Source organism: Falco punctatus (genome assembly GCF_963210335.1).
Source record: "Falco punctatus genome assembly, chromosome: 10".
NCBI classification, from domain to species: domain Eukaryota; kingdom Metazoa; phylum Chordata; class Aves; order Falconiformes; family Falconidae; genus Falco; species Falco punctatus.
This window is the reverse complement of record NC_137590.1, coordinates 15,203,159-15,220,870: the sequence shown is the minus strand read 5'-3', so window position 1 is coordinate 15,220,870 and position 17,712 is coordinate 15,203,159. Positions and strand designations below refer to the sequence as shown.

Here is a 17,712-nt window from a genome sequence, read left to right as displayed (position 1 = left end):
TCTCTTATAATGTGGTCTTGCCCTTTGACTCTGGGAAGAGTGGGTCTGATAGCAGAAACCTTTGAACTTATCAGGCTCCCACCACTGTAGGGACATATCTGCCAGCGGTGCTTACACCAGGTTGTGCTACAGCCTTTTGCCAAAAAGAATGAGAAGCCATGTCTCTTAACATCAAAGTAGCAACGGTTGGTCTTGAAGCAAAAGCCTGTTTTTCTCTCCGTTTATAACGGAAACTCTTGTGCTTTCTCTTGGAATAGTTGGTGAAAGTGTGTGAAGCTGCATTTGCATTAAGGAGGGTGTAGATCACGGATGTCCCGTGGAATTGTAGTTTCCCAAAGGTGAGTGAGAGATGTTGGGAGTTGAGAGACTCAGGGATTTCATGCGGCACCCTTCCTGTATGTGGGCTGATGCAAGGGGGAAGGGAGTTCAGGGAGCAGAATGGACACATTGCTGTTGTGAAAAGGAGAGGGTAGCTGTGGGAGGGGAACATGGCTGGACAGGGATTTCAAGACTGAGCCAGAAACTACGGGAGAAATGAAATGTCAAAAAATAGTTTTCAATGCATGCTGTTCTTCAGCTTCTCACGTGGCTTTTACTCTTCCTCCATAAGGTGATCTGTGTAAGTGCTTGACATGGGAGCTGTGTCCCACTTCTCTGGGAAGGGAACACGGCTTTTCAGTTGCTGTGGCACTTCCTAGCACAGCAATGTGCTTGGGAGAGCTGGGTGCCAGTGGCGCATGAATTCCTCTGCCCTGCAGTGCTCTCATTTGGTGGCTGCGGAGTTGAGGTGGGGAGGGACGGCTGGAACCGCAGTGGCATGGCTGTTCTTGCTGGAGAAATTCCCGGCTTGTGCTTGGAGCATCTCCCTTGCGCCAGATACTGTGTGTGCACCCACCGACTGGGATCCGTGTGCTTCCCCTGCCCCTTGCTCGGGTGGCGGCACCACATCCCTTAGGGGTTTGTTGGGAAAGGCTACCCAAGAGCCCTGGGATTGAGAAAACGCGTGGGAAGGACTTGCTGGAGTTGCTCCTTGTGGGTGGTGAGAGAAGAGGTTGGTTCCAGCGCTGCACGCCGGGATGTGCTGGGTGCTGCACTGCATCCTTGCAGCTCCGAGCTCCTTTTGCCACCCGCTTTTTTGTACCTGCAGCTTCCCCTTCCCCTGGCCAGGGTGGTTATGTCCCTGGGGTTTGGGATTTTTTATTTTATTATTTTCTTTAGGTAAAAGGGCTCATCAATCTTGGAGCCTTTTAATGTTTGTAGATGTCTTCGTGTTTTTTAAATGGATTATGGCACCTACGAATTTTAACTATATATGGAGCTCAATAAACAAGTTATATGGTTCCTGTCTGCAGCGGTATGTTGTTGTGTACACCGCCGTTCCCACTTCACGTGGAAGAACATTCTTGCCCATTCTTGCCAAGCAAAAGCCTGATTATTCAACCATTTCTCTTACTAAACCACATGCACTCCACTCCTCAGTGGAGCCTTGTTGCTGTCAGTTCATTTTTTCCCATTTTATCCTATACAAAAGCAAGTGAAATTGAGTCAGGGCAGTTTTCCGTGCCTGGGCTGGCGTGCTGATGCTGACGTGCCCGTTCAAAACTCGGAGGGGAAGCTGGAAGCGCGGGGACAGCATGCGCGTAGGTATTGCAGGGGTCTCGCTCTGGATGGTCACTACTGCTACGTGTGCTGTGCAGTTGTTGGGGCTGATGGGCCACTGACGGCGAACCCAGAAATGGCATAGCGCCTGCCGGCGGGAGGGGAAACCGGGGGTGCTGGGCACGGCTGTGGGGCGCAGGAGGCAGCCCGGCTGGGGGTGCTGGGCACGGCTGTGGGGCACGAAGGGCTGCCCCAGCCCAGCTCTGTGGTGGGGACACATGTCGCTTTGGGTCCCTGGGGGGGTGAGAGCGGGGCGGCGCGGTCCCTGTGCGCCCCCCTGGGCCCCTCGGGGCTGGGTCCCCCTCCTGCCCCGGCCCTGCGGCCACCGCTCGCCCGCAGCGGGGCCCCCTCCCGCTCGCCGGGGGGTCACCGCCGGGGCCGCGGGCGGGCGGGGGGCGATGCAGGGCAGCGTTCCCCCGGGGGGGGCCGGGGCTGGGCCGCCGGCGATGTGCCCGGGCCCGGCCCGTCCCCTCCCACCGTGGAGCCAAGTTCAAACCGCGAGCCCCGGCGGAGCGGACGCGGCGCAGCGCCGGGCCGGGTCCCCGGGAGCCGCCGCAGGGTCCGCACCGGCGGCCCCCCCCGCGCCCGCGGGGCTCCATGGTGAGTGCGCGGGGGTCGCCGCCCCTTCCCCACACGAGGCTGGCGGGGCGGGGGGCGGCCCGGGACGCCCCGCCGCACTGCCCCGGGGGTGGGGGGCGCTGGCCCGGAGCCCCCCGCACTGCTGGGGTGGGGTCGGCTCGGTGCGGGGGGGGGACGGGACTCGCAGCAGTCGGGAAGGGGCTTGGGATCCATGGGGGCGAGGCTTGGTTCTCTGGCATGGGGCTTAGAGCGGCCGGTCCGCCGGGAAAGGGGCTCAGACTGGTGGGAATGGGGCTGGGCCGAGTCAGGATGGGGCTGGGGTCCGGTTGGCGGTGGGATGGAGCTGGAAGATGCTGGGGAAGGGGCTACGGTCCAGCTGGGATCTGGCTGCTGTGGCTGGGATGGAGCTTGGACCCAGCTGGTCCCCCAGGGGAGGATGGAGGGTCCATCCCTGCCCGGGTCTGCGGCAGGTGCCGGGGCTCAGGGTGGTGGCAGGGTCCTGTTGGGTAGGAGGGTGTTCGGGACTGGGTCCGTCTGGCTGGAAGGACCTGGGAACCCCAGCAGGGTGCCCGCGCAGGCGGCCGGCCGTTGCCCCTGGCTGCCTGGGTGGCTGGGGCTAGCAGGAGTGCCACCGGGAGCTGCTCTGTCAATAATGGTGATTTCCTTTATCTCCTCGTATTTGCTGGAGGATTAGAGCCGAGGAAGAGATTAGCTTCCCTGCCAGGCTGTGGCTGTCCTGCGCCCGTGCTCCCTGGCTGCTCCTTCCCTGCCAGCCTTCCCCTGGGAAGTGACATGCCAGCCCGGGAGCTGGGGGCAAGGGCAGCAGAAGGAATAACCCTAAAGCAGCCGCTCAACTTCTTTTCCGCCTCCCTGAGGGTGGGAAGCAATGGCGGGGACCGGGATTTGCCAGCTTCATCTTTCCCTGCATCCCTCTCTTGTCACCGCTGCTTCCCCGCTCTCCGGGGGTGCTGGGAGCACCCAGTGCCCTCCCTGAGCCCCCAGCCCGGGGGGCTCACTGAGCTGCTCTGACCGCAGGCTGCGCTTCCTCCCGTGCTAAGGACTGAGAGTCCAGTGCCAGGCTCGGCTGCCTGGAAGTGCTGGAAATGGTGTGCTTTCTCCTGGAATTTGGTCCCAGTTGTTTAATAAGCCACTTGAGGGAAGTCCTTCCCAGTTTAATGGTAAAATCGCATGGCCTTGTCTTCCCAGCGGAGGAGGCTTCCTGAAAGCAACCCTTAGACTTTGCACAGGGTGTCCTCCTAGAAGCAGCGCTCTCCTTGGGTGTCCCTGAGGATTATACCCTCGGCTGGTTGCTGAATCACCTCCAGGGCGAGATCTCTCTGCGGGTTTGCAAGAAAGCAAAGCCAGCAGCGCGGGGAGGTTCTTCCCTGCCCTTCCTGGCCCCCAGACGGGGCCCAGTGCAGCTCTGCTGGAAGGCGTGCGGCAATTAACGAAGCTGAAGAGACCAATGGGATTTTTACTGATTACACATGGATTTGCTCATCTCCTCGCACGCTCTTCTGCTCCAAGGTGACGCCTGCGTCCATGGGTTCCCAGACTTGCGTCGTGTTGGGTTTCACTTCGTGTTAAGCCCCCAGCACTCCTGCTGAGCTGCAGGAACCGGTGGGGAAAGGTTTCCTCCCCCTTTTGTAGCCAGGACTAGTCCATCACCGAGTGGGGAGCATGGAGTGGGTGCAGGTTTTACAAACAAAGCCTCCAGCTTCCCACTGAAGGGCAGGATGGATGGCGTCTGCCTGGGCTTGGACTTCAGCAAGGAAACTTCCTCCTTCTGGCTTCTCTGAGTGAAAGGCCAAGCGTGAGAGCCAGGTGCGGCTGGGCTGGCAGTGGACCTGCCGAGGTGCGAGCTGTGGCTTGGGGCAGGCAGATGCTGGCAGCAGGCAGAGCTGCCGGCCCCTTCCTCGCTCGCGCTTTGGCCGCAGCACAGAGGTTGCATATTTGGAAGGAGCTGAGCCGCTTTCTGCCTGCCCAGACCTGACACCCAGGGTGGTTGCGGGGGATTTTGGGGGCATTTCCTGCAAAAAGGAGGTGATACAAAGTGCCCCAGTGCCAGGATGGGGCCCCAGCACTGTGCCACTGCTCAGCGACGCGGAGACGTGGAGAGCTGTCGGGCTCCTTTCCTGGCAGATGCTGCGCATGGATCGGGCTTCCCGTCCGCACCCTGCTGCTGTGGGACTGCTCAAATATCCCAGTCCCGATCACTTGAGGCTGTGCTGGCTTTTCTTCAAAGCCTCCAGACTCATCCCTCGGAGGGTCCGGCTGCCCCCTCCCCGTACTCCCCCGCCAGCTCAGATGTCAGCACTTGGGTTTCCCCGGCTCAGGGCTGCCGGGAAGGCTTGGAGCCGGGAGGCTCGGAGGCAGCTGGGACGCGCTGGCGAGAGCAGGAGCTTGTGCTGCTTCTGTCTGGTTCTTGGGTGAGGGTGCCTGAGCCCGGGATGAGCGGGGACTGCATGGGAGCTGGAAAAACGCCGCAGAACTGATGTGGGGTTTGTGGCGGTGCGGAGAGCATCCTTCCAAGGGTGCCCCAAGCCCTTTGTGCTGAGGGTAGAGGTTGGCTGGTGTGGAGCCAGATGGCTCCCTGTTTCCGTCTCCCCAGCTCCCTGCCTCCAGCTCCTCACCAGAGAGCAGGGCACATCCCTTTCTGCTCCCTTTGGGTTTTGGTGGTTGAGGGTCTGGCCTTGAAATGCCACAAGGTGGGGAGCTACTGGGGACCCTGTTGGGGCAGAAAGCTTGGGGACAGACCCTATAGGCCTGCAAAGGTCCCAGTACATATCTGTGCCAGGTACTTAGCTGCTGGCACTGGGGAGAGCTCAGCATGCGCCATGGGCAGTGCTGCCCGGGCTGGGCTCCAGCTGGGGCAGTTTCTCAAGAGCTTTGCCCAGCTGGGAGGGTGTCCTCTGGGGGAGATGGCTGAGCTCCTCCTGCACATGCTGTGTCTTCAGGTACAGGGAGCAGGTCTGATGGGGGCTTGTGGCAAGGGGCTGAAGGCAGATCTCAGAGCATCCCTTCATCCCCGGCTGATACTGAGCCTTTCATTGTGCAGATTTTCCCCCGGGTGCTTTCCTGCACTGTTCTGCTCCTCCTGCTTGTTGCCGTGCTGAGTAGAGGCAAAAGGTGCAGCATCACCAAAATCCTCCGGCAGTACCGTGCGGTCATCTTCCACGAGATCCAGAACCTGGTGAGCAGGGAGGGGGGGTGTGTTTGCCCAGGGCCCCAGCCCTCAACCTCAGCGGATGCTACTGAGCTGGATGCAGCCCTGCTGTGGGGTCTGGGTGGGAAGGAGTGAGCCTGGAAGCTTAATATGGTGCTGGCCACTTTGCTGGCATTACTGGGGAGAGTACTGTGTTTAAGCAGGGGATCCCTGCCCAATGTAGGAGGCACTGAGGCTTTGGGATGCTTGATCTTCTTCCTTTATTGCTCCAGAAAAACCTGAGCGGGTCGGCAGACAGGAGTGGAAGGGCTGGGCCAGCTTGTCGTTCGGACAAGGTGAGCACCAAGGGACCCAGGGCTGGGGTGTCATGTGGGCTGAGACCCTGGAGAGCCATCGAGCCCCCTTCCCTGCCTGGGGCCGTGTCTTTCCCTCCTCTCCAGGACCAGAAGATCCTGCTGTCCATCTACAACATCAGCATGTCTCTGCGGGAGGTGGCGGCCGGCAGCCTGCGTGGCCCCGAGGAGCTGGCAGTGCAGAAAGTGGCCAGAAACACCGACTTCGTGCTCAGGGAGAACTGCAGGAAAATCAGCAAGGTGGGAGCCCTGCCCCTTCCCAGGCACCCCAGTGGCTCCCAGTTCCCCACCATGTGGGCTGCAGGCAGAGCCTGCCCTGTTGCTCTCCTGGCTGTCCATGAGGAGTCTCCAGGCTCTTCCTGCAGCATCCCAGGCGTCTGTGGCTGGGGGATGCTGATAGCACATCCCGGGGAGCTTTAAACTGGCCGGGGAGGGAAGTCTGGCTGTGGCAGCATGGAACAGGCTGGTGGGGTTTTACCACCAACTCCCAAGCAATGCCATGGCTGATGGGAACGCAGAGCCTTGTCCTGGCGGGATGTGCACCTGGTGGGTGGGCTCATCCAGTCCTGCCCTCCCTCCTGGGTACTTGTAGGCAGGAACTGGGATTTCTCCCCCGAGGGCTGCTCTGGGCTCCCCCAGCATCCCGGGGCTTTGCTGGGGAAACCCCAGCCGGGAGGATCCCTATGGCAGCTCAGCAACTCATTAACTGGTGGGGAAAGCCCCTGGCATGGAAGCACCAGCTCCCCGGATCTGCCTGACTCTGGCGCGGTGCTGGGGTGGTCCTGCCCACCACTGCTGGGGACCCCAGCCGGAGCCAGCCCTGTCTGGGGGTTGCTGGTGGGGGTAGGGGTGCTGCTGGCCTGGAAAGCTGCCTGCAGACCCAGGCTGGCCACATGCCCTGGCCGTGGATGTGTGGGGGGTGCATGCTGCCAGCTTGGGTGGGGACGGACAGCTCTGGGGAACCCTGGGGACCCGAGAGCACATCCTTGCCATGGCCACAGGCAGTTCAGCCACCCCAGCCTGCAGCTTTGCCCACGCAGACCCCACAGGTTGTGGCTTTTGTCCCCCTGCCTAATACCTGTGTGATGGTGAGAGGGTATTTCTGGTCCCTCGGCACGCCAACTGCAGAGCCCACCGCGCATCCCGGCACAGCCCCGGCGCAGGGGACCTGGTGGCAGGAGGAAGCAGCTGCGGGAGATTGGGAGGAAGGCAGAGAGGCTGGTGACCTGCTGGGAGAAGCTCTACGCCCTGCACACACCCCACCGTGCCGCCCGGGACTCGTAGGGACACCCTTGCCACGTGCCAGAGAGACACAGTGCTCCAGCACCATGGCTGCTGGAGTCTTGTTTGGAAACCTGGGGTAAATTCAACCCTGAAGGCAGCAAGAGGTGCTACCCGTGGATGCCCAAGTTGAATTCGTCCTCCTGTTTCAAGTGGTACCTGGGCACCAGCTCCATCTCGTGTGGTGGGGGCTGGCAGGTTGTTTTGCCATGGGATGGCTGTGGTGGGAAGCTGGAACACCAGAAATGTGGGGGAGAAGAGGGGGAAGTGCTGAAAAAAGGAGGCAAGGTGCTGGATTTCTGTGATGCTCCTGGCCCTGCATCACCTGCTGCTTTCTGGGGGACAGCGATTGCTTTTTGGGGCAGAAAGAGGACGTGTGGAGCCGTGGCTCTGAGGGCTCTGCTGGAAGCGGGAGCATTGCGCGTCCACAAGGCTCTGAGGGTGGCCACGCTGCAGAGAGGGACACTTGTCCCTGTTGGACTGCCGGGACATGCAGAGCAGCCGGGCACCTGTGGTGGATGGGGAAGCCACGGTGCATTGCTGGGCGCCCAGGGAAGTCTGGGGAACGCTGGTGCCTGCAGAGAAACAGCAAAACCCCAGGCAGCTGTGGGGGCTCAAGGACCAGGGCTCAGCTTCTGGGACAGGCAGCACCATGGAGGGACCTGGCTGCTTGGCACTACGGGTGCCCTGGCACCCCCCAGTGCGCTGAGCCCAGAGGGATGAGGGGTTCCGTGAGCTGAAGGTGCATCCTCCCTTGTCACCACGCTCTGCCAGCACCCCAGCTGGGGTCCCTGCTCCCCTGTTGGGTGACAAAGAGTCTCTGGGAAGCTAGAAATAAAACCTCTCCTTCCCTGGAAGCCCTTTGGGTGCTTTAGCTGGTGACCCAGGGGCTTTCGTGCTGTGGATGGGGCTGGCACGGTGCAGGGTCCGGGCACGGTGCTGGGTCCAGACAGGGTGCAGGGTCCGGACAGGGTGCAGGGTCCGGACAGGGTGCAGGGTCCGGACAGGGTGCAGGGTCCGGGCACGGTGCAGGGTCTGGGCACGGTGCTGGGTCCGGACAGGGTGCAGGGTCCGGGCACGGTGCAGGGTCTGGGCACGGTGCAGGGTCCGGACAGGGTGCAGGGTCCGGGCAGGGTGCAGGGTCTGGGCACGGTGCAGGGTCCGGGCATGGTGCAGGGTCCGGACAGGGTGCAGGGTCTGGGCACGGTGCAGGGTCCGGGCACGGTGCAGGGTCTGGGCAGGGTGCAGGGTCTGGACAGGGTGCAGGGTCCAGACAGGGTGCAGGGTCCGGGCACGGTGCAGGGTCCGGACAGGGTGCAGGGTCTGGGCGCGGTGCAGGGTCTGGACAGGGTGCAGGATGTGGACAGGGTGCAGGGGCTGTGCAAGCCCAGGAGGGAGCACGCAGCAGCGATGGGCACCACAACATCCTGCCCCTGCCCAGCGCGCCTGCATCCCAGGCCCATGGGGCCCCATCCTGCACACTTCTACTGGTGCATGGGCGGTGGAGGACAAGGCTCTGCTACAGGAGCTGCTTTTCTGGGGGGGCCATTCCCCCTCCCCGAGCCGTGGGCAGGGCTGGGGCAGCAGCTGGGGGGTGGCCTCGTGTTGCCCCTGCCTTAGTTTCCCCAGCCCCTCCGCACCCGGGCAGACGCTGTCCCAGCCGTGAGTGGGGCGGTGAGTGGGGCCAGCCCCGGCTGCGTGGCTGTGGGGACAGCGGAGGAGGACACGAGATGGCAGCAGTGGGCTGTGCGCGCTGAGCGGCGCCGGACGGCTGCCCACGGCTGGGGGTCCCCACGGTCAAGGCCAGGCGGCCACCTGGACCACAGCCACGCCAGCATCCCCGGGGCCCGTGCCCACTGGGGTCTCGGCCATCATCACCGGGCCAGTCCGGGCTGCAGCTGGTGGGGAGCAGTGGGTGCTGCCAATGAGTGTGACCCCCACCCCACCTTGATGGGGGGCACCTTTCCTTGGGGGCTTCTCTGGGACTTCAAGCAGCTGGCTGGGGTGGGGGGCTGTGGGAAGGGGTGGGCAGGGAATTCTCAGGGGTCCTTGCCCACCCCCTGCCTCTGAGACCTGGGCTGGAAGGAGCTGGGAGGGGGGCTGCATTGCCAGGGGTGGGGAGGAGAGGGCCCACCCCAGGGCCCCCAGGGTTTGGCAGGGCCCCATGTTTGATGGGGCAGGACAGGGACCCTGGTTTGGGAGTGAGAGTAGGGGGGCGCAGGCTGGGGGTGCTGCTCCTGTTGGCTCCCTCCATGGCCTGTGGGTGACTGGCAGGATGAGGCCCCTGGAGATGCCGGCTGAGTGGCATGGGGCAGGCTGGCACCGGGGTCCCGCTGGGGAGCCACGGTTCGGCACAGCCCGATGCCAGAGGCCGCCTGGAACTGCATCTGCTGCCACGCTCCTCCCTGGCCAGTCCCACCATGCCTGGGCTCTTTCTCCCAGCTCCATCCTCCTCCTCAGGAACAAGCACTGCCTTCTTTTCCTCCTGCCCTTTCTGCTGCCTCCACGGGGGGGGTTGCACTGATTCAGCTTCAGGTTTTCTTTCTTATTCCATGCTTCATCCCAACCACCGTCCCCAAATGTAACAACACCCCCTGCATCCCTCCAGCATCCCGAAATAGCCCTATTGATGCTTGATATCCCATGGATGGGGCTGGGGTCCCCGTGGGATGCAGTGGCTCGTGCAGCAGTGCGAGCGGGACGGTGACTTGGGACAGGGTGACTTGGTGGCTTGGGACAGGGTGACTCGCTGCCTTTTTCTGTGTCAAGGCTGGAGCAAAGTCCTCTCCTCTCCACCAGCACATCAGCACCGTCCCAGATAAAACAGCAATAACCAGCCCCGTTCGTTACTCTTTCCTCGCAGGCAGCAACAGCCACCGAGCCAGGAAATCACCGTGTGCTGCCTGCGACCCCCCAGCATCTCCCCCCAGCTGCCTCTGCAGGCCGGGCAATAGGGGAGGTTGTGCCCGGTGCTGCCGGTTCAGCACCCGAGTGGCGGTGGGAGGCACACGCTGGCGGTCCTGGGGGTGCACTGGCACTGGCACACTCGGCAGGAGCTTGCTGTGAGCACCGGCTGCGGGGAGGGGGGAGAGGGAGCCCGGTGCAGCGGTAGGAATGAGTGCATGGAAAGGAAGGAAAGAGTGAAGGAAGAGGCAAAAGGGAGGGAGGGGAAAAGCGAGGTCGAAGCGATGGTGGAATCACAGCAAAAACAGCCGGAAAAAGGAAACGGGCCCTGAAAAGTCAAATAAAAATAGCAGCGAGGCGAACCCAAGTGTGCAGCACATGGGAGTGAGCGCATTTCCTTCGAGGGCAGCACCGCACGCTCCCGGCTGCTCCGGGGGGGCCGCTCTGATGTGGCTCCAGCAGCCGCTGCCGCTGTGGGCCCCCCCGTGCTGTGCCAGCCGCTTGGCAGCCAGTCGGCACCCTGCCACCCCCCACCTCGCCCGCGGGCCCCGCGCCTTGCGCAAGCCCGCCCGGACGGGGAGCGAGGCAGTTGCGGGGATGCGGTGCGTGCGCTTGGGCACACTACAGGGCAGGACGTGGCACACGTGCAAAGGCTGCACACACGTGTGTTAGAGCACAAGGGGATGCGTGGGGTGGGGGGCTGGCTCGCTGTACCCGTGCCCCTGCGTTGTGCCATGTGCTGCCGGCTGATCGCCTTGCCAGATGCATCCGAGCGCTGTGCAAACAGTGCAATCACGGCTTCCTCCCCTTGCTGCTTGTTTTGCAATCACGGCAGGGTCCCGCTGGGAGACAGGGGTTGGTGGAGGGTGCTGGGGACAGGGATGGGGACAAGGATGAGGACTGGTACTCCTTATGAGGATCAGCGTGCTGCATGCCAACCCAGCTGCGGGCTGAGCTCAGAGGCAGCGGCAGACCCCAGCGTGCTGGGGGACCGTGCCGGGGGACCGTGCCGAGGTACCACGCCAGAGGATGGTGGCTGCCGTATTTCTGCAGAGCCGGTGCTGGAGGCACATTTCACCCCTTTGCACCATCACCGTCCCACTGAAATACGCTGCCTCAGAGCCAGCACCATCCCGGGGTGCCTGAGCCTCCCTGCCCAGTGTCGGGGGGCCCTTGCCCACGTAAGCCCCCTGCTTCTGTCCTCATGCCCCTTGCAAGTGGGGCTGGGGGTCCGTCCCCTGGCAGCCCTGGTGCTGGGGGCACTGGCACACGCAGGCTGTGTCTGATGAAGCAGAGCAGTGTTTTGTTCTCTCCCATCTCCCTGCAGCGTTGTAAAGCTGTTGAAAGCCCAGATTTACGGTGTGATAAACGCTAGGGGCTCTGCTGAATATTTTACTGCTCCATCCTTTGGAGAGTGGCTGGTTTGGAGGAGCGGGGAGAACCGGGCGCGGGTCGGCACACCCAGCGGCATCGCTGCCTGGCTCCAGCTGGAAGACAGCGGGTGCCAGGGGATGGGGACGGCTGGGAGCGGGGCTGCATGGAGCCATGCCACAGCCCAGGTGGGTCCTGGCACCCTCGGCTGTGGGATACTGGGTGCCTGAGCCCCTCCGGGCAGCGGGAAAGTGCTGATGCCCCGTCATTTCCCGGGCCCGTTGCTGGTTTTGGAGGCATCTGCTGAGCAGATTTGTGCCACGGCGCGGTGGGGTGCCCATGCCAGGACATGCCAGCCGAGAGGCAGGGTGCGCCCAGGCCCAGCTGCGGGTGCCCTCCCTCCCTGCGGCCCCATCGCCCACTCTCCTGCTGGGTGCCGCGGGCTGCTCAGCGGGAGGCTGCGTCCTCGCTGGGAAGGGCTGGGGGATGCTGGAAAGCAGCTCTGCCCTGCTCCACCGCCGCCTCTGCCAGCAAGAGGTTTGCAGCCTCCGGGCTGCGCGTGCATGTGCGTGTGCATGCATGTATACATCCGTGCGTATGTGTGCATGCATGTACATCTGGGTGCATGGGTGCATGCATGGGATTTTGTGTGTGTGCGTGCATGTGTGTGTGATTGTGTCTGTGTGCGTGCATGAGTGTGTGCACATGATTCCTCTCCACGGCTGCTTCCTGAGGGGGTGCTGCAGCCCCCAGCACCACTAGCCCCACGCACCCTCCTCCCTGCCACCGGAGCAGAGCCAGAGCCGGCCGTTGGAGCCGGCAGGCCTCGGCATGGGGGAAACCAGCGGGACCAGGATGCCAGGCTCAGCGGGAGCACCGGCTCGCATGGAGGCTGGATGCTGCCGATCCTGGCCTTGATGGTATCGCGGCTCCCGGGCGGGCGCTGGCTCCGGCGGCTCTCGACACCCAGCGGGAGCCAGGCAGTGGTGAGGGGCTCGGCCGGACCCTGCTCCCAGTCCGCGCTGGTGAGCAGGCGTGCGATGGCTCCCGACACCGGCATGGGGCACGTCCACGCCGGCCCGCCAAGAAGCTGGGGGGCTGCTGGGACTGGGGGCTGGAGGGGACCGGGCTGCCTCCTGCCACCGTGGCCCCCGGCCCCGCTGCTCAGCCCGCGGCATCCTGCACCGGGGCCCATTGTTCGGCCGCGCCGGGCTGCAGGGCAGGATTTCTTTGTCAGAGCTCGGCAATATTTTATTCTAACAATTAACCAAACACACCCGGGCCCCCGAGCCTGTTTGTGATTATTGGAGGGCGAATTCCCCAGCCTCGCTCCCTTTTGGTGTTGGCTGCGCCTGGGGCCGCGCCGGGCAGAGGGGATCCAGCCCCACTCCCACCAGCTCGGGGTTGGGGACCCCCAACTGTGGCGAGAGCCCCCTGGTCCTGCAGCCGGCACTGGGGGGGCTTGGTTGCCTCGACCCCCTTGGGAGCCCATGAGCATCGCTGACATTGTCTCCGCAGCAGCGGGATCTGTGGTGGCACAGGGGCAGCGGTGACTCATGGCAGGGGGGGTGTGAATCACAGCCCTTGCTCTCTGGGCAGGATGCGGCCCCGCGCTCGCAGCTTGCCTCATGCCAGCGATGGACCACAGGCTTTGTCCTCCACGGGGTGGAAGTGGCTTGCTGCCTGGGGTGGGATGGGACGGGGCCATCGCTCTTCCTCGGGGGCCCCCCAGCACCCTGGGATGCCAGTGCAGCTTTCCCAGCCCCAGCTTCGGGGTGGGATGAGGGTGCTGTGGGGTGCAGGTCCCTCCTGCATGCTGGCTCTCTCCAAGACTCCTTGCCATGCTCTGTTCCTCCTTAGGGCTGCTTGCTGGCACCTCCCTTTGCAAACTATCCTGGAGAGCAGATCATCCAGCACAGGCTACCAAATCCCCATAAAATCCCTTGCTTGGGGCAGCTCATCTCACCTCACCTCGCCCCACCACTGCCTTTCCACCCTCCTGGCAGTGGATGCTGAGTCCCCAGCCCAGTGCTGTGGCCAGAGCCGTGGCTGGAGCCGGCAGGGAGCTGGCAGCCCTTGCCAGGTGGTGCCCATCGTGGGCAGGGGAGTCCTGAGCAGGAGCTGGAGCCAAGGGTTGGGACGGGCACTGCGGGTGATGCCATCCACAGATTGTGAAGCAGCCGGTGCCCTGCGGCAGGGCTGTCCAAGTTAGCCGGGGGTCGAGCCATCCCAGGGGAGACACCCTGAGCAGGTTGTTTCTCTGGTTGCTGTCAGGGATGGATGGATCCTGGGAGCAGCCAGGGCAGAGGAGGGGGTTTGCAGACACAGGGTAGGAGGACAGAGGAGGGACTGGTGCTGTGGTGCGGCCCTGGCCCTGGAGCGTCCTTGGCAGCCAGATCCAGGCATGGGGCAGGGAGCGGGCACAGGCAGCATCTCCTGCCCACTGCTCTGTGCCAGCGGTGGAGGCAGAAAGAGTGTACCCCTGAGCCGGTTCCCTGGCTCCTGCTGTGGCTACCACATGCCAGCACCTAAACGTGCTCCTTCAGAGCCAGGGCTACTTCCTCAGCAGTGCCGCCTGGCCCCAGGCTCTCATTCTGATCCTGAATCTTAAAATACAGTGAGTCATCGAAGCAGAGCTGCTCGGGTGGCTGGGGCAGGCAGGGCAGCCGGAGCACTGCACCGGTGAGCAGCCCAGCGAGCAGCGAGCCCCCACCAGCCACTGCCAGCCCTGCCACCTGGTACAGCGCCTGCCTGCCCGCCCCATGGTCTTCCCACTGTCCCCCCACCACCTCGCTGGCATTGCCCCCAGTGGGCAACCCCTGGGAGAAGTGGGAGCTGGAGGTGTTGTTGGATGCCACCAGGATGGCCATGGCGCTGGCTGCAGCACCAAGGATGCCGGGCAAGCCATGGAGGTTGTGGATGCCACACTGGTCCTGCAGCATGAGCTTCCTCACCAGGAGTGGGGTGAGGAACCTGAAGCCAAGGATGCACACCACAGCCGAGAGGCTGCCCAGGGCAAGAGCAGCTACCGGTGGCATGGCCATGTCAGCCACCGTGCCGATGGCCACCCCGCCAGCCAGGCTGCCGTTCTGCAGGTGGCCAGGGCTGAGCTTGCCGTCCCTCTCCAGCAGGCTGGAGACCACCACAGTGGTCACAGCGCTGGCGCTCATGGCCAGGAGGGTGTTCAGGATGGCGCGGTGCTGGGCATCTCCCGGTTGGCAGAGGACAGCTATGAAGCTGGGCCAGAAAACCCAGAGGATAAGTGTCCCCACCAGGGACAGGAGGTCAGAGTGGGGTGTTGGGGTCTCCTTGGGATGCACTGGCCACTGTGCCGTCCTGAACAGAGCCTTGGACACACCGAGGCCGAAATAGCAGGAGAAGACGTGGATCGTGATGGTACCTCCCGCATCCAGGACGCCCAGAGATGTGATGATGGCCCACTCACTGGCGAGGTAGACGGGGACTTCACAGGTGGCCATGATGAGGAGCTGGCAGAGGCTGGTCCTCCCCAGGACGGCTCCCACGGAGATAAGCACTGTCACGGCAGCAAACTCAGTGGTGAGGAGGTTGTGGAGGTCTAGACGCACCTGACCATGGTGGAAATGATGGAGCAAGCCCTGCAGCACCAGCGCCCATTGCATGGAGAAGTTGAGCAGGAGGAAGTTGTGGGTGAGGACACTGAGCCCATAGCGGGGCAGGAATGTCAGCAGGAGCCCCAGCCCCACCACCAGCATCACCTGGATGTCCTGGAAGAGGGGGAAGATGCTGTAGAGTTGGTTGGCCATGAAGTTGGTGTCCGCTGCCTGCGCTGAGGGCTCATTGTAGTTGACGAAGAAGGCAAAGAAAAGGAGCAGGGCACCTTGGAAGAGTCCCAGGAAGAGGGGCAGGAGGCGGCGGGGGTGGGCAGGGGGTGGTGAGGCCATCCTAGGGGGACAGGAGAGGATGGTGACCGGTGGGGTGGCTGGGCACAGAGCAACAGCCCGGCAGCACTCACAGGGTGAGCTCCTCTTGCTCCTACATTGGGTGTTTTATGGCCATGGTTAATCTTTAACCAAAGATATAAGTTTATGTGCCAGAAAAGGAGTTTTTTTCCCCATCCCTTCTTTAAACACGACGCCCATAAATTACTCACGTGCTCTTGTTTGGCCACCATAAAGTGGACATGATGGGGGCTGTGATTTTGAAGGGAACCAAGAAAAACCTGCCATGGGACCGAGCGGGGAGAAGGGTGATCTGTGAGGAGCTGGCCAGGGATGAGGCTACCACGGCATGGACCCCATTTAATCCATCCCCATTTGAGAGTGTGGACCACACCGCTGAAACCCCTGGAGCAAAGCTGGGCACTCAGACCCCCCCAGCTCCTGGCCTGGCTCTGCCACATCCCACCCAGGGATGGCTCTGGCACTGCCGCCGCCCTACGCTGTGGGATGATGCACGTTTTGCTCGGCAACTGCCTGGATTTTGCGAAGCGCCATAAAGTTCCAAAATCAGGGCTGAGAAGATCATTTTCTCACAGGTTTGCATTGGCTTAAATGGCTGGAAATTCATTAACAATTAGCGCGCGAGAAAAACAAAGCCCAGAGCAGCCAAGCAGCTACCCCGAAGTTTCTGGGTTGCTGCTTAGTGTGACATTTTGCCAGTGAATGTCTGGAAAAAAAAATTAAAAAAAAAATATATGAGAACCACAAGAACAAAAGGCAGAAGGGTTGGTAAATATTTGTTCCAGAGAGAAGATATTTTTGTGCTGTCCCTGATCTCAACACCCCTGCCGCGGGCGCTGGCTCTGCGCCGCTCTTCGTCATTGTAACTGGAGGATGAGGCAGGCGAGGGCGCAAAATGGGAAACAATTGTTGAATAATCTGTGCAAGGCTCCTCTGCCAAACCCTCCCCGGCCATTTTTCAACCCAAGGATGCTGGAAATAGGGGCAACATATAGGAGGAGGAGGTGCTTTGAAGGTAGCGCCTCTGGGGGTTGAGGAGGGGCTGTGTTGCACCCAAGCCGCAGCTGAGGGCAGCGGAGAGGTGGTGAGAGCTGTGGGAGGTTGCTGGATGGGACCCGGGATGCTTTGTCTGCCCGTAACACGTCCCTGCTGCACGGCTGGTGATGCTAACGGCAGCGGCTGCTCCTGCGGGGATCCCTTGCCCAAGGAAATGTGGGGCTGAGGTCCCCACAGTGCCATACGTCTCCCTCCAGTGTCCCTGGGGTGGCTGGGGATGGGATGGGATGGGATGGGATGGGATGGGATGGGATGGGATGGGATGGGATGGGATGGGATGAGTGGGCAGGATGCTGCCCTTGCTCCTGCCTGTGCCCATGCCGGGGCACAGCCTGATCCACCTCCCACAGCTGCTGCCAGCTCCCACCTCCACCGGGGCAGCCAGGATGAGGGACAAGAGGACGCAGGCGACACCTCCTTCACTGCTTGCTGGTATAAAAAAAGCAAAGAAGGGTGATTTCAGCCCCCTGACCCCTCACCCGTGACCCTTCACGTGCCACTCCAGCCCTCCAAAGGGATTTTCAAGGGAACAGCTCGGCACAGTAAAACCTCTTTTGTTGATGGCAGCTGAGATAAAACCCCAGGGTGATGCTCAGAGAGGGTAGCACTCCTGAAACAGAGGAGCTGGGTGAAGCCTTTTGGCCCCAGTTGGGCAAAGAAGCTGCATGTGAACAAGGGTAGGGCTCCCCTCGGTGTGCCGGCACTGGGGTGCTCGCTGCTGCATGCTTGCTCCCTCCTGCTGCCCCACAGCCGCTCAGCCCTTCCCATCCCACATCGGTGTGGGGCTCTTGTAAGGTGAGGTTAAATAAAATACTAACAGGAAAAGCTTTTGAACAGATCTTTTAAAAAGCAGAGCACTTCCATGGTTTCAAGGTTTTGGCACAGTGCCTCCTGCAAGGAGAAGGAGGAAGATGCTAGCGGAGTGCATCCTTCTGGAGCATCCCAGGGCTGCCAGATCTGCTGGAGAGGACAAGCATCATGTTGGAAGGTTTGGGATGTGGAAGTCCTCCTGGATCTGGCTGTCACCTCTAGCAAGAGGCAGAGGTGGGGAGACACCAGGAGGCTGGGGTGCCTTAACTGGGCTCAGTGTGCCGGGTGGGCAGGTGCTGGGGAGGGCAGTGCCAGGCAGGGCTGCTGGACTCGGTGCTTGGGGATGGGTGTTTCAGGAGGTGACATGGCTCCTTATCTCCCTCAGTGGGTGATAAGGAGTTGCAGGCTCAGCGGGAGGTCCTTGGACATGTGTTTTTTCCACCTGGAAATCTGGCAGCACTTGGGGATTTGGGATGCTTATTCGGGCTCCCAAAGGGGCAGAAGCCAGTGGAGGGGCTCCTCTGCAACCCACAGCCCCTCGCATCCCCCCCGCCAGCATCCCCAGCTCTGCTGCACACACCGTGGGGCTGAG

General features: G+C 62.2%; 2 protein-coding genes across 2 annotated transcripts; one reads left to right on the top strand and one right to left on the bottom strand.

Annotated features, from left to right (window-relative positions):
* The first annotated feature begins 127 nt into the window (after window positions 1-127).
* Window positions 128-8,080, top strand: LOC308070318 (uncharacterized protein C20orf204). The gene is made up of 5 exons (XM_080404036.1): window positions 128-2,259; window positions 5,297-5,431; window positions 5,677-5,739; window positions 5,845-5,997; window positions 6,886-8,080. Exons 1-5 carry the CDS (start codon window positions 2,257-2,259, stop codon window positions 7,039-7,041), a joined length of 510 nt encoding a protein of 169 aa, XP_080260162.1. The 5' UTR covers window positions 128-2,256; the 3' UTR covers window positions 7,042-8,080.
* A 2,167-nt stretch (window positions 8,081-10,247) lies between these two features.
* On the bottom strand, window positions 10,248-16,535 carry LOC308070314 (ammonium transporter Rh type B-like). Its single transcript, XM_080404031.1, has one exon. It carries the CDS (start codon window positions 15,234-15,236, stop codon window positions 13,842-13,844), a length of 1,395 nt encoding a protein of 464 aa, XP_080260157.1. The 5' UTR covers window positions 15,237-16,535; the 3' UTR covers window positions 10,248-13,841.
* Between the last annotated feature and the right edge of the window lie 1,177 nt (window positions 16,536-17,712).